A 27630-nucleotide genomic window follows, 5' to 3' on the forward strand; every position below is an offset into this window, starting at 1 on the left:
TCATCACCCCAGCCTGTGCTCACTCTGGGTGGTCCACAGTGGCTATGGTGCTGGCAGCGCCCCGACTCAGTAGCTAGCTGACAGTGCCCTGCAGTTCCCCATGGACCTTCCTCCCCAGCCCGGCCCAGGGGAGAGCTGGGTCTGCAGGTGAGACACACTCATTGTGGGATGGGGCTGGGCCAGTTGCCGTGGGTGTGGATACTCCTGAGTCAGAGGACAAGGCCAGCATAGCCTGCACAGCCAGCTTCTCTGGGGAGCGCACCTGCTGGGGAATGTCTCTCCCAGCCAGTGGGGCCGCTTTCCAGGGTAGGGCAGCGGCGGGGGCAGGTGCAGGTTTCTGTGGAGGAACACTGTCCTCATTCACCCACTGGTAGACACAACCCAGAGGGTCTGCCGGTTCTGGGCCCTGCGACTCCTGGTCTTGAGGGGGATTTCCTCTGGGCTCCAAGTTACCTGGGGGTGTGGCTTTCCTTCTGATCCCCAGGCACCACATGGGGCTGGTGGTTCTAAATCTTTTTGGCTCACTGAAATTCCACTGAAAGCCGTGGCCTCTGTCCCCAGAGACACACACACATGTCCATGTACACACACACGCGCACACACACACAATTTCACCTCTAATTTTATGAACTTCCCGAAGCCTCTGGATTTCCATGGACTCAGGTTAAACACCGTCATGCCAGGAGTTGTTGCAGTGGACGGTCCGCTCTCCCAAATGTGTTATTTATTGTCATAGTAGCAGTGCTAGTAATAGTAACGCTACTGATATTATTTAGAATTTGCAGTTAACAAGCACGTTCACACCCATTACCTCATTTTAGCTTCCCACTGCCCTGGCCATGTAGGCATCAGTATCCTTATTTCACAGATGACCAAAATGAGGCAAGGGGAATTGCTCAGCCCACCAAGGTCATATCTTTTTTTTTTTTTTTTTTTTTTTAAAGATTTTATTTTTTCCTTTTTCTCCCCAAAGCCCCCCCGGTACATAGTTGTGTATTCTTCGTGTGGGTTCTTCTAGTTGTGGCATGTGGGACGCCGCCTCAGCGTGGTCCGATGAGCAGTGCCATGTCCGCGCCCAGGATTCGAACCAACGAAACACTGGGCCGCCTGCAGCGGAGCGCGCGAACTTAACCACTCGGCCACGGGGCCAGCCCCCACCAAGGTCATATCTTGAGATGGCCAAGGGGAGACCTGACCCTGGCCACCCTAAGTCTCAAGCCCCTTGTGTCCCCCCGTCACACCTCATCAGAAGGCTTCTGAGGAGCTGGGGCTCCACCTTTAGCACATCCTCTAAGCTCAGGGGGTCCAGGGGGCTTGTTACAATATACCAGGGAATGTCGGGAGGGGCTTCTCATCCAGCCACTCTTCGTCTAGATACTTGGGACCCTTGGTCCCCCAAACTCCATTGACATAGCACGGTGTGCATGACTCTAGATAGAAAAATAGCCATAGCTCCCCATAATCAGTACACGTGGCCTGTGACATCAGCACACTTTTTCTCTCTTTTGACTGTGACCTTCAGGAAGAAGTACCTTTTATGTTATAACCTACTACACACACGGCCATACGTAACATAACATAAACAAATATATGTAGCATAACATATGTAACAAACTGAGATATCACAAGACGATACTTATCTGTACTCTGAGCGATACACTGATATTTTCTGTTCTATTGTTTTCTGTACTGTTCTACTGGTTTCTTTTTTTATTTGCTGGGAAAGATTCTCCCTGAGCTAACATCTGTGGCCAGTCTTCCTCTCTTTTTTTTCCTCCCCAAAGCCCCAGCACACAGTTGGATATTCTAGTTGTAAGTCCTTCTAGTTCTTCTATGTGAGCTGCTGCCACAGCATGGCTACTGACAAATCAGTGGTATAGTTCTGCACCCGGGAACTGAACCTGGGCTGCTGAAGCAGAGCGCACTGAATTTAACTGCTAGGCCATCAGGGCTGGCTCCATACTATTCTATTTTTAAACACTACTTAGGATCCACTAAATTAGTTTCGTGATCTACTGACCCGTTGTGGCTTGCAGTTTGGAAAACACTGCATTAACAGACCCAATAATCGTGGTTTTAATTAACAGTGGGCTATCTGGAAGTTTGTCATTTTGCTGCAGTGGGCTTTTGACCCTGGCTGTGGCCAGGGTGGAGTTCAGGTGAAAGTCGTCTGGCTGAGGCCTGACCCTAGCCGCCCCCAGCTGGCTGCCCTGGCATTCTTCTCTCCCTGCGGTGGGTTTAGGAACAGGCCCCGGCAGGGCGGGGCTGCTGGTGTTTCGAGTCCTGTTGTGTGTCTGTACACATGTTCCCACTGTGCATGACAGACCTCATTTAATCGTGACCTTGCTGGGCCCCCGCTGAGTGACCTCGGGCAAGTCATTCCCTAACTGGGGTCCTCACCTATGGAACAGGAAGAACAGTGGGTTGAACTAGTCTGTGCTTCTCGAAACAGGAGGAGATTTGCAGTAGTGGGTTGTGTATGATTTATGTACGGTCATGTACGGTATAACAATGTTTCAGTCAATAAAGGACACGTATACGACGGTGGTCCCTTCACATTAGTACCATGTGGCCTAGCTGTGTAGTGGGCTATACCATCTAGGTTTGTATAAGTCACTCTATGATGTTTACACAACAGCGAAATCAACAAATGCTGTATTTCTCAGACGTGTCCCGGTCGTTAAGCGACGTGTGACTGTGTACGCGTACATGTGTGTGCATATGCTTTGATCTGAATGTTCGCATCCCCAAAATTCAGAAGTTGAACTCCTCACGCCCAGTGTGATGGTTTTAGGAGGTGGGGCCTTTGGGATGTGATTAGGTGGAGCCCTCATGAATGGGATTAGCGCCCTTGCAGAAAAGGCCCCAGAGACTCCCTCGCCCCTTCCGTGTGTGAGGACACAGCAGGGAGGCGGCCGTCTGCAGTCCAGGGGACCTTCGCCAGGACGGACTGTGCTCACACCGGGATCCAGCCTCCAGGACTGAGAAGGAAATGTTTGTTGTTTACAAACCACCCAGTCTATGGTACTTTGTTACAGCAGCCTGAAGGGACTCACACAGTGTATATATATTTATGATTTATATTTTTTCTGAAAGATTTGGAGAAAATAAAATTTTATATTAACACAAACATAGCTAAGTTATGGAGCAGACTACAAAACTCACATGCTTTTTTTTAGTTACTTTTTTTATTGTGGTAAAATATACATAACAAAATTTACCATTTTAAACATTTTTAAATGGACAATTCAGCAGCATGAAGTACATTCACAATATTGTGCAATCTTCACCACTATCCATTTCCAGAACTTTTGCATCATCCCCAGCAGTAACTCTGTACCCATTAAGTAACCCCTCTTCCCCACACCCTCCGGCCCCTGCTAGCCTCTGTTCCACTTTCTGTCTCTGTGAATTTGCCTATTCTAGAGCCTCATACAAGTGGAATCATACAGTATTTGTCCTTTTGTGTCTGGCTTGTTTCACTTAGCATAATGTGTTCAGCGTTCACCTATGTTATAGCAGGTGTCAGAATTTCCTTCCTTTTTAAGGCTGAATAACATTCCGTTGTATGTATATACCTCATTTTATTTATCCATTCATCTGCTGGTGGACAGTTGGGTTTCTTCCCCCTTTTGGCTGTTGTGAATAATGCTGCTGTGAACATGAGTGTTCAAGTATCTGTGGGCCCTGCTTTCAATTCGTTTGGGTAGTAAATGCTCAGAAGTGGAATTGCTGGGTCATATGGGAATTCTATGTTTAACTTTTTGAGGGCCCACCATACTGTTTTCCACAGCGATTGCACCATTTTACAATCCCAGCAGCAATGCACTAAGGTTCCAATTTCTCCATATCCTCAACACTTGTTCTTTTACTTTTTTTTTTTTTTTTTGGATAATAGCCATCCTAATGGGTGTGAAGTGATATCTCATTGTGGTTTTGATTTGCATTTCCCCAATGACAGTGATCTGAGTGTCTTTTCATGTGCTCATTGGCATTTGTATATGTTTTTTGGAGAAATGGTTATTAAATCCTTTGCCCATTTTTTAATTGGGTTGTTTTTTTGCTGTTGTTGTTGAGTTGTAGGAGTTCTTTATATATTCTGGATAGTATCTCTTATTGGATACATGATTTCCAAATGTTTTCTCCCATTCTGTGAGCTGTCTTTTCATTCTCTTGGTAATGTCCTTTGAAGACAAACGATTTTTATTTCCACGTGCATTTTTGTGTGTGTGTGCAGGGAAGATTGGCCCTGAGCTAACATCTGTTGCCAGTCTTCCTCTTTTTGCTTGAGGAAAATTGTCCCTGAGCTAACATCTGTGCCCATCTTCCTCTATTTTGTATGCGGGATCCTAACCCACAAACCCTGGGCCCCCAAAGTGGAACACGAGAATTTAACCACTACGTCATGGGGCCGGCCCTGTCACATGCATTTTTAAGGTAAAACAAGAGTCTGAAGGTGGTTGGGGCTGATCCTAGATTCTGCCCTTCCCCCCACTCCTCCAGGTGCAAGTTCAGTCCTCTGCGGTGGTGAGGAAACTTTGGTGGTCCTCTGGGCGGGGCCTTCTGGCACAGTGATGGGATGGAAACTCTGCCGCACTCACCTCCTCGGCTCTTTGCTGTTTCCTGTTTAACATGAAGGAGATCTTGACAGGAGCCCCAGAGGAGGGGGAGGATCAGATATGTGACTCAGATGCCAGAGCCCGCACTCTCTGTTCTCAGCCGGTTTGGACTGGAGCCTCCCCAGCCCCTGCTCTTTAGCCAGCATCCTCCTGCCTCACCCAGGAAGCTGGGCCTTATCAGACCACCCGGTACCTGCCCAGCCTAGGACTGGCCGACCAGAATGGGCAGAAAGGTGATGCCGGTTCCCTCTCCCGTCATCTCCCCACTGGCTTCTCACAGAACCTGAACTCCCTCTGTTAATGTTGCTTCTTCGGGTCAAACATATGCCCTCTTGTCTGAAATGCTGTTGATGAAATTCGTGCATGCAGTGGTAGCTTGGACTAGACCTCTCGGGAGCTTCCTGATCACGTTTCTAGTATCCTGAAAAAAAGCAACGGGAGAAATTCCCTAGCCAACAGCACTCTTTGCCTTTGCTATATATGCCTGACTACGAGTTTTTTTGTTTTCCAACATAATATTTTTCAGAAAAGAGGAAGTGGTATTATAGTTGGGTCCATCCTGGGTTTTGTGTATTCAGGGTCACTCCATTCCTTTATCTGTGAACAGTGGGCTGTATGGGCTGTTCGGGGAAGACACAGTAACCTGGAACTCTCACCATCAATGCTTATTTGGGATCCTTTCAGAAGGCACCTGACACACACAATCAATTTAAAGAGAGAGGCAAAAGACATAATACAGATTGAGACTTATTCCCAGGATATGGTCTCCCAGCTTCAGGCACTGGTTTGTTGTAAGAGCCTTTAATGGCCCCTGTAAAGAGCCGAGTAGTAGGTGTGGAGAGAGCAGCCATGCAAACTGACCCAAGCCAGTCACTCCTTTACAGTTACTGTATTGCATCAATTCTTACGGGCCCTATTAAAAATTTTTTTTACATTTAACAGCTCTGAAATCAGGATCCATTTCCAGTCAGTGATATCTCAGCAGTATAATTGGCAGCATATTTTTTGGTCTTACTGGTATACAGAATGGTGCTGTGACTTCCAGCCGAGAATTTCTGAAGTTCGTGGAAATGGTCTTGGGCTCTGTCAGTGTTTAGAGGTCCGTGAGCGCTGGAGGACCCCCACAGCCTTGCCGCCAGGTGGCACAGCACAGGGAGGGTCTCAGGCTGAGTTCTGCTGTGCGAATATTTTTCAGCAAGTGGGCACAAAACGGTACGATGACCTGTTCTGTAGGCAGATGAAGTCCTGGGACTCTGAGCCTCTTAGGGGCTCTGACTCTTGAAAGTTCACATGAAATTGATGCCACAGGTGTCTAGTGGCGTGCATGAGCTCAACTTCTCCCGAATCCTCCCTGAAGGGCTCATCCGGGCTCATTCAGAGGGGCAGCCGCTCGGGGCATCCCGTGGCTCTCTCTGTGCGACACTTCTCACCATCTCATGTGTCTCTAATTCCACTCATTTCTCCAATAAGACAGCATCCATTGTGCTAATTAGCAAACCCTCTGGTGTTAATCAAAAATAACCCCAACCAACCAAAGTTGCCGCCTCTGAAGTAAGTGTAAGTTTATGGTTAGTCTTTTAAATGCTAATTAACCCCCACCCCAGGGGGATGGGTTAAAACATTTTCATATCACACTGTTTGTGTGAAGTGTTTGAAAGCAAATTGCAGACAGTGTAATAATAGCAAATGGATACTTCTGATTTGTGATACATTTTTTAGCAACAGCATTAAATACAGCTTCAAAAAGTGCAGCTTTCACATAACTTAGCTGGAAATAAGAATATTTTTCACTTAAACTGTGTTAAGTGACTCCCCAAAGTGGCTGTGGTTGTGAAGATGCTGCTGTCGAAGACACATGTGAAGATTTTGAATACACTTATTTCTATGAAATACGAGTGGAAAAACAATATTTTAAAACTAGGGTGGCTATAGTCAGGGATTCTAAATATGTATGTTTAACTAAATTAATAAATTAATGTTATAAAGAGACTGTGTACAGTTCCTTTGCATCCATAGAAGTTACATATGTTTTCGACCCTCTCACTGGGAAAATACCCCATCAGCTTGTATTCAGCCACATTATATGGAAACGTATTTGGGAGGTTATAAAGTTTGCTGGCTGTGTCCTTCAAGGCCTGGGATCCACAGAGTGTAGGCTAAAGTTTGCTGGGGACGAACCTCCAGGAATATGGATGGATCGCTAGCCTGAGACAGGTGAGGGAGTCCGGTGCCCATTTCACCCCTTGTTAATTTCACTGGGTCTTAAATCTGAGAGCACAAGCCTGAAACCTCCTGATGGTGGTTTTGTTGTTATGATTTGGTTTTTTTTTTTTAGGCTATTTCAGGAGAACTCAGCAGGTCCTTGAGAGTGTATTACAGCCCCATTTACTCTTTTTTTTTTGAAGAAGATTAGCTCTACTGCCAATCCTCCTCTTTTTGCTGAGGAAGACTGGCCCTGAGCTAACATCCATGCCCATCTTCCTCTACTTTATACATGGGATGCCTACCACGGCACGGCTTTTGCCAAATAGTGCCATGTCCACACCCGGGATCCTAACTGGTGAACCCCGGGCCACCGAGAAGCAGAAGGTGTGAACATAACCACTGCGCCACTGGGCTGGCCCCCCATTTACTCTTTTTAGCTGTTTTAAAACATATTTTGAAGCTGTGGAGCCCTCTTTTAAGTGAAGTCTTATGTGGAACACCAATATACTGTTGAAATATTAGCAAAGCTTCACATGTGTTTTGATTCGGGAACTCTCTGGTGCCTTTTTGTTTCATGCAATCTTGTTTCTAGACCTCTGCAAAAAGAGACAGCAAACCAACTGCTGTTTGAAGGGCTGGAAACTACACTCTGGTTTTTATAGTGTTGGTGAAATTAAAAGCTTGGCTTGTGATGGAAAGAAGCTAGAAAGACCAACGAGTTGATTTTATGTTCAATTTTGTCTGAAATGATTAACAGTAGGCACAAGACAGGAATCATTATCCATGCTTTATGATTTCCTATGATCATCCGTGGATGTTTCACAAGTTTGACAAACATAAAGGTTTACATTTTAGATGCAAAACAGCAGTCTCTTCACGGGAGAATCCTTATTTCTTTGAATGGCAGGAAAACGGGACACAAATAATCTCCCGCTCGAGCCTGGTCTGACTGAGAGTTTGTCTCAACCTGATTAATTGGCAGAGGGGGTCACTGGTGAGCATCTGCGTTCTAAACATTTTGGTAAACACTCTGTATTTTCTCTCTTCTCTCAGTAGCAGAGAAATTCAGTCCTAGTGCTTTGTGCCAGGACTTAATTCCCTTTAATCCAAGTCCGTTCTCTTCTTGAAAGGAAACTTCTGAAAACAGACATCAGATTCTAGCTCTCCCACCTACTAGCGGTGTGATCTTGGGCAAGCCCCCTAACTTCTCAACACCTCAGTTTTCCTGCCTGTAAAATATAAAATTAATTTTTCTCTCTGAAAATTAATAATAGTAGCAGGTATTTGTTGGACCCTTCCTTTATGGTAGGCCCTTTCCATGGGTTCTCTCTTTTAAATGTAGCAACAACCCTTGAAGAAAGTACTACCGCTATTTCCATTTTACAGATGGGGAAACTGAAGCATGGGAGTTAATTTCCTTGCCCAGGGTTGCACAGGAAATGACAAATCAGTCTTTGAACCCAAGTGGCCTAAATCCAGCACCCAGGCCCTTAGCTGCTCTGCCTGGCTTCCTGAGAGGCACCAGGCGGGCAGTGACCAGCAAGGGCTTGGTGCAGAGGGTGGGAGTTCCCTCCTGCTCAGGGTGACTGGTGCTAGTGAATTGGGTGCATATCTGTCTCATCTCTTTCTTTATACATTTCTTGGGGACAACAGACTGTCTTATTCACCTTTATTTCCAAGTAAGGAATAGAATGGTATGGAGGATGCCTCCTGCCCTCTATTCTGTGTGCCACAAACCTTTCCAGTTTTTCTGTTAAATTCTCACCTTTTCCTCCACACTGCGGCAGCCCACAGAGAATAATTATACATTTATATTATAATAATCAGCTAAACATTTAGCCCTTACCCTCACTTGCCGCATGATACACATGCAGTAAACAGGGGCTGAATGAGGACATGCATGAATCATCTCTGACTTTTCTGACCCCTCGTTTTTGTAGGTTGAGTCTGGTCCTTCGACCTGGACGATGTGTGCTGTGAGAGTAGGGACCATGCCTTTCCTTTCTCTTGCTCATGACATTGAGTCAACTTCAGGAAGAAGCTGGGGACCAAGGTGGGCGGGTCTGTGGAGACCGGCCTGGTCCTGTTGTTATTGCTGCAGGTTTTTCTGGTGTGCTGGAGTTTTCCCCCGGTACCGGACCTCCGCCTCTTATCCTGCCACTGGTGACTTTGTGATGCTTCTGGGTGACCTGGACCTGGAAGACCAGCAGAACTAAGGTGTACCAGGGTCCACTCATATGGGTGTTGTTTGTCTATTTGCAAAGTATTAACTTTTGTTTTTTGAACTGAGTAAAATGTGCTTTAAAAAATTATTTTCTTCATTATTCTCTAATTTGGAAATATGACAACTTTTATTATGGTAAAATATGCATAACATAAAATTTACCATGTTAACCATGTTTTTTTTAAGATTTTATTTTTCCTTTTTCTCCCCAAAGCCCCCTGGTACATAGTTCTACATTTTTTTTAGTTGTGGGTCCTTCTAGTTGTGGCATGTGGGATGCCGCCTCAGCATGGCTTGATGAGCGGTGGTGTGTCCGCACCCAGGATCTGAACGGGCGAAACCCTGGGCCACTGCAGCGGAACGTGCAAACCTAACCGCTCGGCCACGGGGCCGGGTCCACCATTTTAACCATTTTTAAGTGTATAATTCAGTGACATTACATTCACAGTGTTGTGCAACCATCACCACTGTATTTCTAGAACTGTTTGTCACCCCAGACAGAAACTCTGTACCCATGAAACACTAACTCCCATTCCTGCCTCCCCCAGGCCTTGATATTCTACTGTCTGTTTCTATGAATTTGCCTATTCTAGATATCTCGTATAAGTGGAATCATACAGCATTTGTCCTTTTGTGACTGGCTTATTTCACTTAGAGTAATGTTTTGAAGGTTCAGCCATGTTGTAGCATGTGTTCAAACTCCATTCCTTTTTAGGCTGAAGGATATTCCACTGTGTGTAGACTACATTTTGTTTGTTATTTGGTTTATCTGTTCATTTGCTAGGATCGCTTGGGTGGTTTTCACCTTTTGACTATCGTGAATAATACTTCACATCAGTATTTTCAAGAAAGAAGCATGATTATGACAATGAAACATAAATACATTGTATTTTGCTACTTAGTTCCAGATAATAACACATAGAACATAAAGAACTATAATAAGCAGAAGTATCAACAAACCACAAAAATGAAAACGCGTGAAGTTCAGAGGATGAACCGCAATGCTTTATTAAATATGCATTTGCTGAAGGCCCGGAATGCGCCAGGCACACCCCCTGAGTTTCCAGCCATCGTGGAGGGTCCTCCCCAATGGTGGGGGAACGAGCCCTGGGCAGGTAGCTTCACCTGCAGGCAGATGTGGTTTTGGTGCCACAGGAGAGGGACAGGCAAGGTCTCGGGCCTTCGGAGGTGGGGACAGATCCCTCTGGGGGCACCTAAGGAGGCAGCAGGTTTTGGCCCAGTGACAATGGGGGTAGAGGGGCTTTGACTCTGGTAAATGTCTAGCTCTCTCTTTCTTTGCTGGACCCATCTTCTGTTTCCCTGTGTCTTGGGCCTGTCCGGAGGGCTTTGGGTTTCTCCAGTTCACATTCCTCACAGCTGTTAAGCAGTCTTAATCCTGCCTTTAACCAACCTTGTTACTCCGAGTTGCTCTGTCTCCAGCAAGTGCCTCAGATTTGCGTGGTCTGGGTCTTCTGTGTGTCTCATGGCAGCCGTGCTCCGGTCAGCCTTCTGGAAGAGCGGCTTCTCTTCGGGTGACCTGGAGCATGGCTCTTGGTCCCCTATGCCCACCGAGTGGACACAGACTTGGGATCAGACTGTCTGCCCAGGGGCAGCATGTGATGCAGTGGAGAGTGAGCAGCTCCAGCTGTCCCCTAGCTGTGCAGCCTTGAGGAGGTTACTCCACCCCTCTGACCCTCACCTGCATCATGAGGGGACTGGGTGACCTCTACGGCCCTTTCCAGCTCTGTAATTTTATGATTGCCCATCTTATGATTTAATTACCTCCCTCAGCTCTCTCGGAGTAAATGACTCAGCAGTCCTATAGTTTGGCTGTTGTTGTTAAGGGCGCTGGATTATTTTGCCATCACGAGTGAGGGTATGTTCAACAGTTCAACAACCTGACAGTCTCGATCCAGCTGGAGTCAGGCTGAGACTGACTGGCTCTCTTCACGCTGTTCTCTTTCAGGGAAGAGGCCCTGGCACCGGCTGGCCAGAGGCACTGCAGGCCATGTCAGAACTTTGAGCAAGGCGTGGTGACGGGGAGCGGCCGTCACCCACTGACCTTCCCCACCCGGCCCCAGGATGCTGAGCGTGAAGCTCCCCAGGCTGTTCAGCATAGAGCAGATGCCCCAGGTATGTATGTGCTCTTCCTCCCCGCGGCAGAGCTCCGGGCCCGACCAGGGCTCGGCCTGTGCTGCAGGGGCGCTGCCGTTCTTCGGCCAGCGTGCTCTGGGCAGGCCCCTGCTCGTGAAGGAGTCCCTCCCGGACTCCCTCGGAGGAGGACAGCCTCCTGCTTCCCCACTGCACCGACCCTGGAGACCGAAGTCACCCCGAAATGGTTTAAGTTGTAAGCTTTCCCTGTGACGTGTGCATTTATCCAGAAGCAAAGTCATTGTTGAGGTGACAGATTCAAGCTGAAGAGAAGAAGCCAGCAGCACCTGCCTGCGACCCTCCTCTGGGTGCTTGAAAGCCGGCCTGGCAAAGTCGCCTCAGGGCATGGCTTTGCTGTCTCCCTCGTCACTCTCAGGAGGCCCAGGCCAGGCGTGGGCTGAGGTGCTGAGGAGGGTTGCTGAGTGGGCCTCTGCCCTGCCCCTTGGTGGACTCCTGGGCCTGGGAACTCACTTGCAGCCGTCCACAAACCCCTGGTACTCGTTGATAATCTGCCTTTTTAATAAGCTTAGGTGAGGCCATTCTGCTTGTGAGCTATGGCAAGCCGGTGCACCCCTCCCTCCCTTGCGAGGAAAACATTGTTTCATTGCACCCTTGTTTCAGGGTCAAATTTCCTTCCTTTTTGACTGGAGAAGGATGAGTGTTACTTCATGGTGGGAAGTTTCATCTGGAGGATGTCACAGAGGGAGGCCAGAGCTCGCTTCCACTCAGCTGACTGCCAAGTACTCGGGATCTTGCCCAGAAAGATAAATGCTGATGACCTCAGCAGCATGAATGGAAGATTAAGAGGAGACAGACTGCCAGGCCCTCTCCCTGAAAGCCTGTGAAGCTGGGTGATTCCAGCAGGCGGCATTGGGGGACAATCAGAAGTGATGCAGAGCTGTTTGGTGGGAAGAGCTGAGCAATGCGGCAGGTAACAGACACACTAAAAGTGACGCCGGCTCCCATGACCCTGCTGGGCAGAGCGCCTGCCTCTCTTCTCCCAGGACCATAAACGCCCTTCCTGGTGCATGGCACCAGTGCGTCTACCCACAGGGCACATGGCTGTGGTTAGTGGGCACACAGGGTGGTTCTTTGATCCATTCACCCATAAAATTTTTATTGACTATTATGCGCAAGGCGTTACTCTATGCTGGACTCAGAGAATACTCTCTTACAAATCCTGCCCTTAGGGGCTCGTACGTTGGTCTGGAGGGTGTAAAAATGTGCCTGAGTGCTTCTGTTGATAAGTGAGTTAGGGTGTGTGCTGAGAGGGACAGATAGTTTCGGAGGAGGCTTGGTCACTTCCGTTGTGGGGGAGGAAGGGCTCGCAGAAGCCTCCATGAGGGGGCGGGGCTTATAAGATGGGTTTTGAGGGTGGGTAGGATTTGGGAGGTGAGGAGAGCCTTCCAGGTGGAGGGAACAGTGTGAGCAAAGGCCTGCAGATGGGAAACTTTGGGGCAGGTATGGGGTCTCTTGGGGTTGGGATTTTGGGTTTCTGCTTGGATGTCTTCCTGGATGTTTTGGTCAAGGTTGGGTTCAGAGTACGTTCCCAGGAAAGAAGTGAAGCAGAGGGAGTGGTCTCAGTGGGCCTCTGCTTTGGGTAGCCTGCTGAGATTCTGGATGCAAGGGGATTCTGAAGATGGGGCCCAGACAACCCCTGAGGGCTAAAGATGAACGTGTCTTCTCTGTGTAGTTTGTCATAAATGATAGAGATGACAGTATCCTGTTTGGTAAAGTGGCACTAGCCAGAGGCAGAGAACCAACCTCGCACCTCACATCCGCCACTTCTTCAAAACCTTGCGTGGGCTCCTGCATCGACCACTGGCCTTCCCAGCATCATGCCCAAAGTTCATGCAGCCACAGAGAAAACACAGTGCCTCTGCCTGCCTGGAGGGTGGTTTTATTTGAAGATTTGGTGGGGAAGGGAGAAAGGTATTTTTTGACATTGAAACAGATACAAGTATATTAAGGAGAAAAATGCAAAACTTGCATGAATATTTTAAATAGGAGACTTTATGCAAATGTTAACCTTACTTTTGCTGGGCTCTACGGGTTCCAATACTTGGTCTGCAGAGTGACCTTGGGCACGATACTTAATCTTTCCACCTCGGTTTCTGCTTCTGTAAGTGGGGTGATGACAGTGTCTGTTTCCTAGGGTTAGGATGAGGAGAAATGAGATGGCCCATGTGAGGTGCCTGGCACATGATGAATAGTCAGTAATGTTGACTGTCATTATTGTTGTCAACTCTCCTGTGCTCTCCAGGGCATTTGGAGGGGTAGAGCCTGTCCCCTCCCAGACTCAGAGCCCTGCTCCCTAGCCTGGTTCACGTGCCTGACCCCTACCCACCTCCTCCGCCACTTGCCATGCATAGACCCCCTTCCCTAGCCACACCGTGGGCTCTTTAGTCTCCCCACCAGATTGGACATTCACTTCTCTTGATCTCTGAAGAAGGTTTTCTTTCTCCCTACCCTCTGTCCCCCTTCTGGCTTCCTTCTTCACGGAGCTTCAGGCGCCCTCTTCCTTTTCTGAGCCCCTTCACCTGTTGGTTGGAACCTGTATGGCTGCCTCTCCTTTTGTGTATTGACCAGCTGTGTGGCCTGGGCCACTTCCCTACCCTCTCTGAGCCTCATCCACCGCTTGGCATTGTCAGGGTTATAATTCTGGCACATTCCTGGCTGACAGGGTGCTCACAGGAAAGGGCAGTTTCTCCCTTCCCTTAGGAGGTGGGACTTGGGTCTCTGCCTCATAATTTCTCATCTCCCTTGTGCCTAAAAGCAGGCCTGGGTGCGTTAGGGAGTTTTCAAAGATTTGAACAAACCGCTCAAGGAATGGAGTGAATATCTTGGTGTTGATTCCTACACAGACCCAATTTAGAGACAAAACAGAGAAGTCTAGACAGCAAGTTCATATGAACATGGCATAACACTCTGACAGGAAACAAGGGCATTTTGTGTCCAATTGAGAATCTTTTATTAACTACAGCCCTGGCCCACAGGCTGCAGGTAAACACATCATGTCAACCTGCTGCCTTCGTTTAGGGGCCGGGACAGGAGGATTCCCGAGGTGCTGCGTGGAGTGGAAAAGCCCGACAATGCCCAGCCTTGCACTGCTGCTCTGACGCTGACTGTGGAATTCAGACAAGACTTGTAGCCTCTCTAAGCCTCAGTTTCCCTATCTGTAAAATGGAGATAGTCTGTGAGATCAGTCACACGGGGCTATTGCGAAGATCCAGGAAAACTGAAATAGAGCGGTGGGATTATTATGAGAGAAAGGAAGTACAGCCGGATAACTGGCTGAGAGTGGTGTCGGGTATGTGGACTTGGGCGCCCGGAAACAAGGAGCCACCTCAATAGGCAAATGGTTTCTCCAGCCCCCGATTTCTCACAGTGGTGCCTGCATCACCACCCTCAGAATCACCTGGGAGCTTATACTTACCAAAATACAATAGGAGCCCTGACTGCAGGCGTCGTTTTGTTCTTGATTTTAATCAAAGGGATGCTTTCAATGTTTCCTCATTTGATATAATAAGGTTAGCTCTCTCTGTGTGTATGCGCGTGTGTTTGTGTGTGTGTGCAAATAATCTTTATCAGGATAAGGATATTCCTTTCTAACTCTAGTGTCAAGGATTTTTTTTCCCCTTTAATTAGGAATGAATTTTATAGAGCCCTTTTTTTCTATCAATATCTTTTATCTTTTCCAGCAATATCTTTCTATCAATATGTCTTTTGAGATGGTCATATATGATTCATTTAAGTTATTAATGTGGTGAATTATATAGATTATTTACTAATGTAAAACCAACCTTGTATTTAAATACAACTTGGTCATTATGTAATATCTTTTTAATTTATTGTTAGAATCAGCTAATATTTTGTTTAGGATCCTTAAATCTATTTAAGGAGTTGGCCTATAATTTTTCCTTTTTAAAGTTAGCCTGTACTTTTTCTTTCTTATACTGCCCTTGCCTGGATTTGAGATTAAGGTTATGCCAACCACAAATGGATTGGCGAGTGTTGCCTGTTTATTCTATGGAAAAGTTTGTGTAATATTAGAATCATACGTTCCTGAGTGTGGTAGAATTTACCTGTGAAGTTGTCTGAGCGGGGCCACCATTTGCCTGCTCACCCGGAGGACTGCGTACCTTTCAGTCTGCTGGAATGGCAACCTGTAGGGCTGTGCAGGGAAGCACTCCATCCCACAGCTGAATTTTCTTTGTGGAAAGATTTTTTTTGTAAGATTGGCACCTGAGCTAACAACTGTTGCCAATCTTCTTCTTCTTTTTTTTTTCCTGCTTTTTTTTTTTCCTCCCCAAATCCCCCCAGTACATAGTTGTATATCTTAGTTGTGGGTCCTTCCAGTTGTGGCACGTGGGACGCCGCCTCAACATGGCCTAATGAGCGCTGCCATGTCTGCGCCCAGGATCCAAACCCTGGGCCGCCAAAGCAGAGCGTGTGGACTCAACCACTTGGCCGCGGGTCTGGCCCCAAGATTTTTTTTATAACAGCTTTGTTGCGATATAAATTACATAACATAAAATTCACCCTTTGAAAGTATAGAGTTCAGTGGGTTTTAGTATTTTGACACACACACAGTTTGTTGCACAAAACCATCACCACAGTCAACTTTAGAACATTTTCGTCACCCTAGAAAGAAACTTTGCACCAGTTAGCAGTCATTTCCCACTCCCCCCTCCCAGGCCTGTGGCAACCACTAATTTACTTCCTGTCCCTATGGGTTTGCCTGTTCTGGACATCTTACACAAATGGGATCATACGATAGGTGGCCTTTTGTGAACGCCTTCTTGCACTTAGCATAATGTTTCCAAGCTTCGTGCATGCTGTGGCCTGTGTTGTTATGTCATTCATTTTTATGGCTGAATAATATTCTATTGTATGATGTGCCACAGTTTGTTTATTCAGTCATCAGTTGATGGGCACTTGAGTTGTTTCTGTTTTTTGGCTGTTATGAGTAACGCTGCTGTGAGCGTTTGTGTACACGTTTCTGTAATGCTGTTGTGACCAGCTGTGGTTTTGGTTCTCTTAGGGACACACTTAGGAGTGGAATTGTTGGGTCACGTGGTAACTCGGTGCTTAACTTTTTTCCTTTTCAAAAATTCCTTTATTGAGGTAACATTGGTTTATAAAATTATATACATTTGAGGTATACATGATTATATTTCAATTTTTGTATAGACTGCGTCTTGTTCACCACCCAAAGACTAATTGTCATCTGGTCACTGTGCACATGTGCTCTTTTACTCCTTTTGCCTACCCCTCCTCCTTCCCCTCTGGTAACTACCAATCTAATCTCTGTATCTATGTGTTTGTTTCTTGTTGTTTTTATCTTCTACTTGTGAGTGAGATCATACAGTATTTGACTTTCTTTGTCTGACTTAGCATAATACCCTCAAGGTCCATCCATGTTGTTGCAAATGGCAAGATTTCATCTTTTTCATGGCTGAGTAGTATTCCATTGTGTATATATATATATATATATATATATATATATATATATACACCACATCTTCTCTATCCATTCATCCACTGATGGGCACTTAGGTTGTTTCCAAGTCTTGGCTATTGTAAATAATGCTGCAATGAACATAGGGTGCAAATATCTTTTCAATGTAGTGTTTTTGTGTTCTTTGGATAAATACCCAGAAGTGGAATAGCTAGATCATATGGTAGTTCTATTCTTAATTTTTTGAGGGATCTCCGTACTGTTTTCCATAGTGTCTGCACTAGTTTGCATTCCCACCAGCAGTGTATGATGGTTCCCTTTTTTCCATATCCTCTCCTACACTTATTTCTTGCCTTGTTAGTTATCTCCATTCTGATGGACATGAGGTCATATCTCATTGTAGTTTTGATTTGCATTTCCCTAATAATTAGTGATGTCGAACATCTTTTCATGTGCCTGTTGGCCATCTGTATATCTTCTTTGGGAAAATATCTGTTCATATCTTTTGCCCATTTTTTGATTGGGTGATTTGTTTCTTTGTTTTTGGGTTGTTTGAATTCTTTATGTATTTTGGAAATTAACCCCTTGTTGGATATATGATTTGCAAATATTTTATCCAAGTTTGTGGGTTATCTTTTCATTTTCTTCATGGTTTCTTTTGCCGTACAGAAGCTTTTTAGTCTGTCTCATTTGTTTATTTTTTGTTTGGTTTCCCTTGCCCAAGTAGACATGCTATTTGAAAAGATGCTGCTAAGGGGCTGGCCCGGTGGTGCAGCGGTTAAGTTCGCACATTCTGCTTCTCGGCGGCCCAGGGTTTGCCGATTTGGATCCCGGGTGCGTACATGGCACCGCTTGGCAGGCCATGCTGTGGTAGGCGTCCCACATATAAAGTAGAGGAAGATGGGCACAATGTTAGCTCAGGGCCAGGCTTCCTCAGCAAAAAGAGGAGGATTGGCAGTAGTTAGCTCAGGGCTAATCTTCCTCAAAAAAAGAAAAGAAAAGAAAAGAAAAGAAAAGATGCTGCTAAGACTAATGTCAAAAAATGTACTGCCTTTATTTTCTTCTAAGAATTTTGTGGTGTCAGCTCTTACATTCAAGTCTTTAATCCATTTTTTTTTTTTTTTAAGATTTTATTTTTTCCTTTTTCTCCCCAAAGCCCCCGGTACATAGTTGTATATTCTTCGTTGTGGGTTCTTCTAGTTGTGGTATGTGGGACGCTGCCTCAGCGTGGTTTGATGAGCAGTGCCATGTCTGCGCCCAGGATTCGAACCAACGAAACACTGGGCCGCCTGCAGCGGAGCGCGCGAACTTAACCACTCGGCCACGGGGCCAGCCCCAAGTCTTTAATCCATTTTAAGTTAATTTTTGTGTATGTGTAAGATAATGGTCTACTTTCATTCTTTTGCATGTGGCTGTCCAGTTTTCCCAGCACCATTTATTGAAGAGACTTTCCTGTCTCCATTGTATGCTCTTGGCTCTCTTGTTGAAAATTAGCTGTCCATAGATGTGTGGGTTTATTTCTGGGCTCTTGATTCTGTTCCATAGATTTGTGTGTCTGTTTTTGTACTAGTACCGGGCTGTTTTGATTACTATAGCTTTTTAGTATATTTGGAAATCAGGGAGTATGATACTTCCAGCTTTGTTCTTTTTTCTCAAGATTGCTTTGGATATTTGGGGTCTTTTGTTGTTCCATATAAATTTTAGGATTCTTTGTTCTATTTCTGTGAAAAATGTTGTTGGGACTTTGATAGGGATTGCATTGAATCTGTGGATTGCTTTAGGAAGTAAGGACATTTTAACTATGTTAATTCTCCTAACCCAAGAGCACAGGATAGCTTTCTATATCTTGGTGTCTTCAATTTCTTTCAACAACGTGTTATAGTTTTCAGTGTAAAGGTCTTTCACCTCTTTGATTAAATTTATTCCTAGGTATTTTATTCTTTTTGTTGCAATTGTAAATGGGATTGTATTCTTAATTTCTCTTTTTGCTATTTTGTTGTCAGTATGGAGAAATGCAACTGATTTTTGTATGTTGATTTTGTACCCTGCAACTTTACTGTATTTGTTTATTATTTCTAATAGTTTTATGGTGGATTCTTTAGGGTTTTCTATATATAAAATCATGTCATCTGCAAGTAGTGACGGATTTACTTCTTTCCAATTTGGATCCCTTTTATTTCTTTTTTTTGCCTGATTGCTCTGGCTAGGACTTCCAATACTATGTTAAAGAAGAGTGGTGAAAGTGGGCATCCTTGTCTGGTTCCTGTTCTTAGAGGGAAAGCTTTCAGTTTTTCTCCATTGTATACCCATTTTATTCAGAGTTTTTATCATAAATGGATGCTGTATCTTGTCAAATGCTTTCTCTGCATCTATTGAGGTGATCATGTGATTTTTATTCTTCATTTTGTTAATGTGGTGTATCATGTTGATTGATTTGTGGATGTTGAACCATCCTTGCTTCCCTGGAATAAATCCCACTTGATCATGGCATATGATCCTTTTAATGTGTTGTTGCATTTGATTTGCTAATATTTTGTTGAGGATATTTGCATCTATGTTCGTCAGTGATATTGGCTATAATTTTCTTTTGTGGGGAGCTGTTCTTGTCTGGTTTTGGCATTAGGGTAATGTTGGCCTTGTAGCATGAGGTAGGAAGCCTCCTCTCCTCTTCAATTTTTTGGAAGAGTTTGAGAAGAATAAGTATTAAGTCTTCTTTGAATGTTTGGTAGAATTTACCAGGTAAGCCATCTGGTCCTGGACTTTTGTTTTGGGGGAGGTTTTTCATTGCTGTTTCAATGTCCTTACTAGTGAGCGGTCTATTCAGATTCTCTATTTCTTCTTGATTCAGTTTTGGAAGGTTGTATGAGTCTAAGAATTTATCCATTTTTTCTGGGTTATGCAATTTGTTGGCATATGGCTTTTCGTAGTATTCTCTTATAATCCTTTGTATTTCTGTGGTGTCTGTTGTAATTTCTCCTCTTTGCTTTCTGATTTTACTTATTTGAGCCTTCCATCTTTTTTCTTGGTGAGTCTAGCTAAAGGTTTGTCAATTTTGTTTATCTTTTCCAAGAACCAGCTCTTATTTTCATTGATTTTTTTTCTCTTGTCTTTTTGCTCTCTATTTCATTTATTTCTGCTCTGATTCTTATTATTTCCGTCCTTCTGCTGATTTTGGGCTTTATTTTTTCTTTTTTTTCTAGCTCCTTTAGGTATGTTGTTAGATTGTTTATTTGAGGTTTTTCTTGTTTTTGAGGTAGCCTTGTATTACTATAAACTCCTTTCTTAGTGCTGCTTTTGCTGTATCCCATAAATTTTAGTATGTCCTAATTTTCATTTGTTTCCAGATATTTTTTGATTTCTCCTTTGATTTCTTAATCAACCTACTAGTTGTTCAGTAGCATTTTGTTTAATCTCCACATATTTGTGGCTTTTCCACTTTTCTTCTTATAGTTGATTTTTAGTTTCATACTGTTGTGGCTAGAAAAGATATTTGGTATTATTTCAATTTTCTTAAATTTATTCAGACTTGGTTTGTGGCCTAATACGTGACCTATCTTGGACGATGTTCCATGTGCATTTGAAAAGAATGTGTATTCTTCAGTTTTTGGATGGAGTGTTCTGTATATATCTACCATGTCTATCTGGTCCATTGTGTCACAATAAGGCCAGTGTTTCCTTATTGATCTTCTGTTTGGATGATCTAACTATTGATGTAAGTGGAGTGTTAAAGTCCCCTGCTATTATTGTGTTACTGTCAATTTCTCCTTTTGTGTCTGTTAATAATTGCTTTATGTATTTAGGTGCTCCTATGTTGGGTGCATAGATATTTACAACTGTTATAGCCTCTTGTTGGATTGTGCCCTTTACCATTATGTGGGGCCCTTCTTTGTCTCTTGTTACAGTTTTCATTTTAATGTCTATTTTGTCTGATATAAGTATTGCTACACCAACTTTCTTTTCATTTCCATATGCATTAAGTATCTTTTTCTATCCTTTTACTTTCAGTTTGTGAGTATCTTTAGGTCTAAAGTGTGTCTCTTCTATGTAGCATATATATGAGTCTTGTTTTTTTATCCATTCAGCCACCCTGTGTCTTTTATTTGGAGCATTTAGTCCATTGACATTTAAAATAGCTATTGATAAATATGTACTTATTGCCATTTTGTTACTTTTTTTCCTGGATGTTTTTGTAGTTCTTCTCTGTTCCTTTCTTCTTCTCTTGCTCTCTTCCCTTGTGATTTGATGGCTTTCTTTAGTATTACATTTTTTTAGTATTAACTTTTAGTATTTTTTTTTATTGTGATAAAATATACTTAACATAAAATTTACCATCTTAATCTTTTTTTTTTTTCTGTGAGGAAGATTGGCCCTGAGCTAACATCTGTTCCCAATCTTCCTCTTTTTGCTTGAGGAAGATTCACCCTAAGCTAACATTTGTGCCAATCTTCCTCTATTTTGTATGTGGGACGCTGCCACAGCATGGCTTGATGAGCGGTACATAGATCTGCAACCAGGATCCGAATTTGCTAACCCTGGGCTGCCAAAGTGGAGTGCGCAAACTTAACCACTAAGCCACTGGGCCAGCCCCCATCTGAATCATTTTTAAGTGTACAGTTCAGTGGTACTAAATATATTCACATTGTTGTGCAACCATTACCACCATCCATCTCCGTAATTCTTTTTATCTAATAAAACTGAAACTCTATACCCATTAAACACTAACTCCCCATTTTCTCCTCCCTCCAGTCTCTGACAACCTCCATTATACTTTCTGTCCTTATGAGTTTGACTACTCTAATACCTCATACAAGTGGAATCATACAGTATTTGTCTTTTTGTGACTGGCTTATTTATTTTACTTAGCACAATGTCCTCAAGGTTCATCCATGTTGTAGCATATGCCAGAATTTCCTTCCTTTTTAAGGCTGAATAATAGTCCATTGTATGTGTATACCACATTTTGCTTATCCATTCCTCCATCGATGGACATTGGGTTGCTTCTGTGTTTAGCTGTTGTGAATCATGCTGCTATGAACATAAGTGTACAAATATCTCTTTGAGACCATGCTTTCAATTCTTTTGGATATATACCTAGAAGTGAAATTGCTGGGTCATTTGGTAATTCTATTTTTAATTTTTCGAGGAACCACCATACTCTTTTGCACAGTGGCTGTACCATTTTACATTCCCACCAACAGTTCACACGTGTTCTGATTTCTCTACGTCTTTGGCAACACTTGTTGTTTTTTGATTTTTTGCTAGTAGCCATCCCAATGAGTGTGAGGTGGTATCTCATTGTAGTTTTGATTTGCATTTCCCTAATGATTATGTTAATTAGGTGATGTTAATCATCTTTTTATGTGCTTATTGGCCATTTGTATATCTTCTTTGGAGAAATGTCTATTCAAGTCTTTTGCTCATTTTAAATTGGGTCATTTGTCTTTTTGTTGTTGAGTTGTAAAAGTTCTTTATATATTCTGGATTCAAATCCCTTATCAGATATATGATTTGCAAATATTTTCTCCCATTCTCTGCATTGTCTTTTCACTTAATTGATGATATCCTTTGAAGTACAATCATTTTAAATTTTGATATTATCTATTTTTTCTTTTATTGCTTCTCTTTTGGTGTCACATCTAAGAAATCTTTGGCTAACCCAAAGTCATGAAGATTTACTACTGTATTTTCTCTAAGAATTTTATCTCTTATATTTAGGTCTTTGATCCATTTTTGAGTTAACTGTTGCATGTGGTATGAGATAGGAGTCCAACTTTATTTTTTTATCTGGGTATCAAGTAGTTCCAGCACCATTTATTGGAGAAACCATTCTTTTTTCATTAAATTGTCCTGGCACCTTTATTGGAAATCACTTGAGTGTAAATGTGAGGTTTATTTCTGGGCTGTAAGTTCTATTCCATTGATCTATTTGTCTATTCTTATGCCAGTACTACACTGTCTTCATTACTGTAGATTCGTAGTGAGTTTTGAGAAATGTGAGCCTTTCAACTTAGCTCTTCTTTTTCAAGATTGTTTTGGCTATTCAGGTTCCCTTGCATTTCCATATGAATTTAAGGATCAACTTGTCAATTTCTGCAAAAAAAGGCAGCTGGGACTTTGATAGGGGTTGCATTGAATCTGTTGATCAATTTGGGGAGCATTGCATTGTTAACAGTATTAAGTTGTTTTTTTTTTTTTTTGAGTAAGATCAGCCCTCAGCTAACATCTGCCGCCAATCCTCCTCTTTTTGCTGAGGAAGACTGGCCTTGAGCTAACATCCGTGCCTATCTTCTTCTACTTTATATGTGGGATGCCTGCCACAGCATGGCTTGACAAGAGGTGCATAGGTCTGCACCCGGGATCCAAACCGGCAAACCCTGGGCTGCCGAAGAGGAATGTGCGAACTTAACCACTGCCCCACCGGGCTGGCCCTCACAGTATTAAGTTTTTTGATCCATAAACATGGGTTGTGTTTGCATTTATTTAGGTGTTCTATAACTTCTTTCAGGGATGTTTTGTATTTTTCAGTGTATAGGTCTTGCACCATTACAAAAATTTGTTAAATTTAGTCCTAAGTATTTTATTATTTTTGATTCTGTTGTAAATAGAATTGTTCCCTTAAATTCATTTTCAGATTGTTCATTGCTGGTATATAGAAATAAAACTGAGTTTTATATATTGATCTTATATTTGGCAACCTTGCTGCACTATTTTATTAGTTCTAATAGTTTTTTAGTGGCTCCTTTAGGATTTCTCATATGTAAGATCATGTCATCTGCAAATATAGTTTTGCTTCTTCCTTTCCAACCTAGATGCCTTTTATTTCTTTTCCTTGTCCAGCTGACCCAGCTAGAACCTCCACTATGATATTGAATAGAAGTGGTGAGAGCAGACACTTTCATCTTGTTGCTGATCTTAGGGGGAAAGCTTTCCATTTTCCACCATTAAGTATATTAGCTGTGGATTTCTCATGGATGGTCTTATTGGGTTGAAGGAGTTCTATTGCTGTTTCATTGAGCGTTTCCTTATCAGGAAAGAATATTGGATCTTGTAAAATGCTTTTTCTGCATCTGTTGACATTATCATGTGGTTTTCATTTTTCTCTCTTTTCTTCTTGATTAATCTTGTCAGTTTGTCTTTTTTTTTTAATATTTGAAAAGAGGCAGGTTAGGGTTCAGTGTAGCCTCTCTGTTGTGTATTTGTATCTCTAGCATCTGTTATTTTTATTATTTTCTTTCACTTTGGGTTTATTTTGCTGTTCCTGCTGGAACTTCTTAAGTTAATCACTCTGCCTTCTAATGTAAGCAATCAGGCATAGATCTTTCCCTCTGTCACTTTAATTTCAGTCCACATGTGCTGTTCTAATTAATTTCTGATTTCCATTTTAATTCCTTATGTGACATATGATTACTTAGAAGTGTGTATTTTTTTACTTCCCAAATGTATGGAGGTTTTTTTTGTTTTTTGTTTTGGTTAGTAAGATTGGTCCTGAGCTAACATCTGCTGCCAGTCTTCCTCTATTTTGTATGTGGGATGCCGCCACAGCATGGCTTGATGAGCAGTGTGTAGGTCCCCACCCGGGATCCAAATCTGTGAAGCCTGGGCTGCTGAAGCAGAGCATGTGAACTTGACCACTACGCCACCAGGCCAGCCCCTGTATGGAGTTTGTATATTATTGATTTAACTTAATTGATTGTGGTTTAAGAATGCCCTCTGTGTTTTTCCAGTCCTTGAAATTTGTTCAGACTAGCATTATGGCCTAGCATGTGACCAGTTTTCATGAATCTTCTAAGTATACCTGAAATAATATATAATCTCCAATTGTTGGGGGCAGTATCTCATATATGTCCTATAAGATCAAATATTTTCATATTACTAATTTTGTTCTGCCTGATGTATCCATAATTGAAATGTGTTAAAATCTTCTACCATGATGGCAGATTTGTGAATTACTCCTTGTAGATGTCATTTTTGCGTTATGTATTTTGAGCCTATGTTGTTTAGGAACATTAAGTTGCCACTGTGATATGTTCCTGGTGAAGTAGATTTTGTATTATTTGTAGTGATTCTCTTTATATCTAGCAGTGCTTTTCATCTTAGAATCAGTCTGATGGTTGCATAGTGACTCTAGCCCTGTTGTTTTGTTATTCGTCTGGTTTATTTCTTTTTTCCCTTTGACTTTTAATCCCTCCTTGTCCTCATATTTTAACTGTGTCTCATGTAAGTGGCACGAGTAGTTGGATCTTGTCTAGTTTGACAATATTTGTCATTTAACTGGACAGTTTAGTCTGTTTATATTTATAGTGACTATTGATATATTTGCGTATATTTTGATCATCTTATGTGCTTTTCATTTGTCCTGTTTCCTCTTTGGCTGTCCTATCCTTTCTTGCTTTCTTTGTATTGAGTTTTACCATCTTGTTTTCTTTTTTTCTTTTAACATCCTGTTTTTCTCTCCACTTGTTTTATAATTAATATCTAGAAGTATGTTCTACATTTGTTAGTTTAGTGGCTACTCCAGCTATTTTAACATGAATGACTGTACTAGGCAGGAAGGGCTGGGCTATGCTGAGTTTAAAAATTCCTCCAGATAGCTGATGACTTAACATGGCAAAGGTTCATTTCACACTCACGTTACAGAGCTAAGTGCTCAGTGGGGAGCTGTGAGGGACCCAGGCAGATGGAAGATCTGCCAGCTTGTGGACCGTGTTGCCTCCTACTTCTCCATAGAAGGGGGAGAGAGAAAGATGTCTCAGGTTGGGTTCCCGAGAAACAGACTCTGAGACAAAGATTCTCGTGCAGGAAGTTTATCAGGGAGTGTTTTCAGGAACAACACCTGTAAGGAAGTGAGGGAAGCAGGGTTAGGTAGAAGGAGAAGTTGCGTCAGAGGCTGCAGCTGATCACAAAGAGCACTGTGGAATGGAGTTGGCCCAAATGAGAAAAGGAGGCCAGGACTTTGTATCCATCATCACTGGATATGTGCTGTCCTGGGCAGGGAGTATAATGTGGTCAAGGGCAGAGGCCTTTGGCCAAAATCATTCCTCATCGATGGATGAGTGGCTCAGTTCTGAAGGGGGCAAGAATTCCCTCCTAAGTGCATCATGGTATCACTGCAGAAGGCATACTGTTTTTAACTGCCCTGGCCTAGAAGTAACATTAACCAGAATAGTCATGTCGTCCTAACCTAACTGCAAGAAAGTCTGAGAAATGTAGGAAAACACGTGAAATATTTGGTGAGCACCAACTGTCTCTACTATCCTAACATAACTTCTTGGATCTGAGGACTGGTGACTTTCAACAATTCTAGAAGTTTATCAATTATCTCTTCAAATATCATAACAAAACCTTATGTTTTCTTCTTCTGGAATACTCTCTTTGATTTGCTAGTGCATATTTTCTATCTCTTAATTTCTCTGGACTGCGTTCCGGATATTTTCTATGGATCTGTTTTCAGTTGACTAATTTTCTCTTCAGCTAGATCTAGTTTGTTATTTATCCTTTCAGTGACGTTTTATTTCAATTAATTTTTTAATTTCTAAAAGTTACATTGAGTTCTTTTCAAATCTATTTTTTGTTCATATTTTGAAGCTATTTCTTTAGACATATCAAACATAGTTATTTTATATTTTAGTATCTATTCTTTGAGCTCTCTTTCTGCTATTGTTTTTACTGTTTCTCATTCATGATGTTTTGTTTCCAAGTGTGTGCGTGCTTGTATTAAAATACAAATTCTTCAGAGAAGATTTATATTTGCTTTTTTTTTTTTTGCTGAGTAAGATGCACCCTGAGCCAACATCTGTGCCAGTCTTCCTCTATTTGTATGTGGAGCACACTGAACTTAACCACTAGGCCACAGGACTGGCCTCTATATTTGCTTTTGTTTCTTACCTAATGGAGCTACAAAACTTTGACCTCTATTTATTTGTAACCAATTTAATTTTTCCACCTGAGATGTTTTGGACCACAGAGGTAGTGTAGATTTGGATCACAAACCCATATGAAGGCATGCTGTTGGTTTTGAATTCTTGGGAGAGATTTTTGCAGAGTGACATCTTGTTGTCTTCTTCTGCCTGGTGGGATTTATTTTACATTCACTTGTCTTTTGAGTCCTAGCCGTAGTGGTGAGGGCTCCTGTTAGATTCCCTGCCTTTGATGGCCTGGGGTTTCATCTCTTTTTTTTTTTTTTTTTTTTTTATTAATGTTATGATGGATTACAAGCTTGTGAAATTTCAGTTGTACATTTTTGTTAGTCATGTTGTGGGTACACCTCTTCCCCCTCCGTACCCTCCCCCCACCCCCCCCTTTTCCCTGGTAACCCCCGATCGGATCTCCTTCTCAATATACTAATTTCCACCTATGAGTGGAGTCATATAGAGTTCGTCTTTCTCTGACTGACTTATTTCGCTTAACATAATGCCCTCGAGGTCCATCCACATTGTTGTGAATGGGCCAATTTCGTCTTTTTTTATGGCTGAGTAGTATTCCATTGTGTATATATACCACATCTTCTTTATCCAATCATCAGTTTCTGGGCATGTAGGCTGGTTCCACGTCTTGGCTATTGTAAATAATGCTGCGATGAACATAGGGGTGCAACGGACTCTTGAGATATCTGATATCAGGTTCTTAGGATAGATACCCAGTAATGGGATGGCTGGGTCATAGGGTATTTCTATTTTTAACTTTTTGAGAAATCTCCATACTGTTTTCCATAGTGGCTGTACCAGTTTGCATTCCCACCAACAGTGTATGAGGGTTCCTCTTTCTCCACAACCTCTCCAACATTTGTCGTTCTTGGTTTTGGATGTTTTTGCCAATCTAACGGGGGTAAGGTGATATCTTAGTGTAGTTTTGATTTGCATTTCCCTGATGATTAGCGATGATGAACATCTTTTCATGTGTCTATTGGCCATATTCATTTCTTCTTTTGAGAAATGTCTGTTCATGTCCTCTGCCCATTTTTTGATCGGGTT

At 42.9% G+C, this 27630-nt stretch overlaps 1 protein-coding gene across 7 annotated transcripts in view; it reads left to right on the plus strand.

Moving 5' to 3' along the window:
* Positions 1 to 27630, plus strand: part of LOC124235428 (membrane progestin receptor gamma) — an 87883-nt gene that overhangs the window by 23821 nt on the left and 36432 nt on the right. For 3 of the 7 annotated variants that reach the window (XM_046653358.1, XM_046653360.1, XM_046653359.1), the window contains exon 2: positions 11015 to 11181. The exons of 1 other annotated variant lie outside the window; for it this stretch is intronic. In XM_046653358.1, the coding sequence (XP_046509314.1) occupies positions 11131 to 11181 (51 nt within the window). In that variant the 5' untranslated portion in view covers positions 11015 to 11130. Of the gene's footprint in view, positions 1 to 11014; positions 11182 to 11820; positions 12131 to 27630 lie in introns of those variants that run through there. 3 more of the 7 variants (XM_046653356.1, XM_046653361.1, XM_046653357.1) reach the window with 2 other exon arrangements.

This window comes from Equus quagga, chromosome 2, assembly GCF_021613505.1.
Source record: "Equus quagga isolate Etosha38 chromosome 2, UCLA_HA_Equagga_1.0, whole genome shotgun sequence".
Taxonomy (NCBI): Eukaryota; Metazoa; Chordata; class Mammalia; order Perissodactyla; family Equidae; genus Equus; species Equus quagga.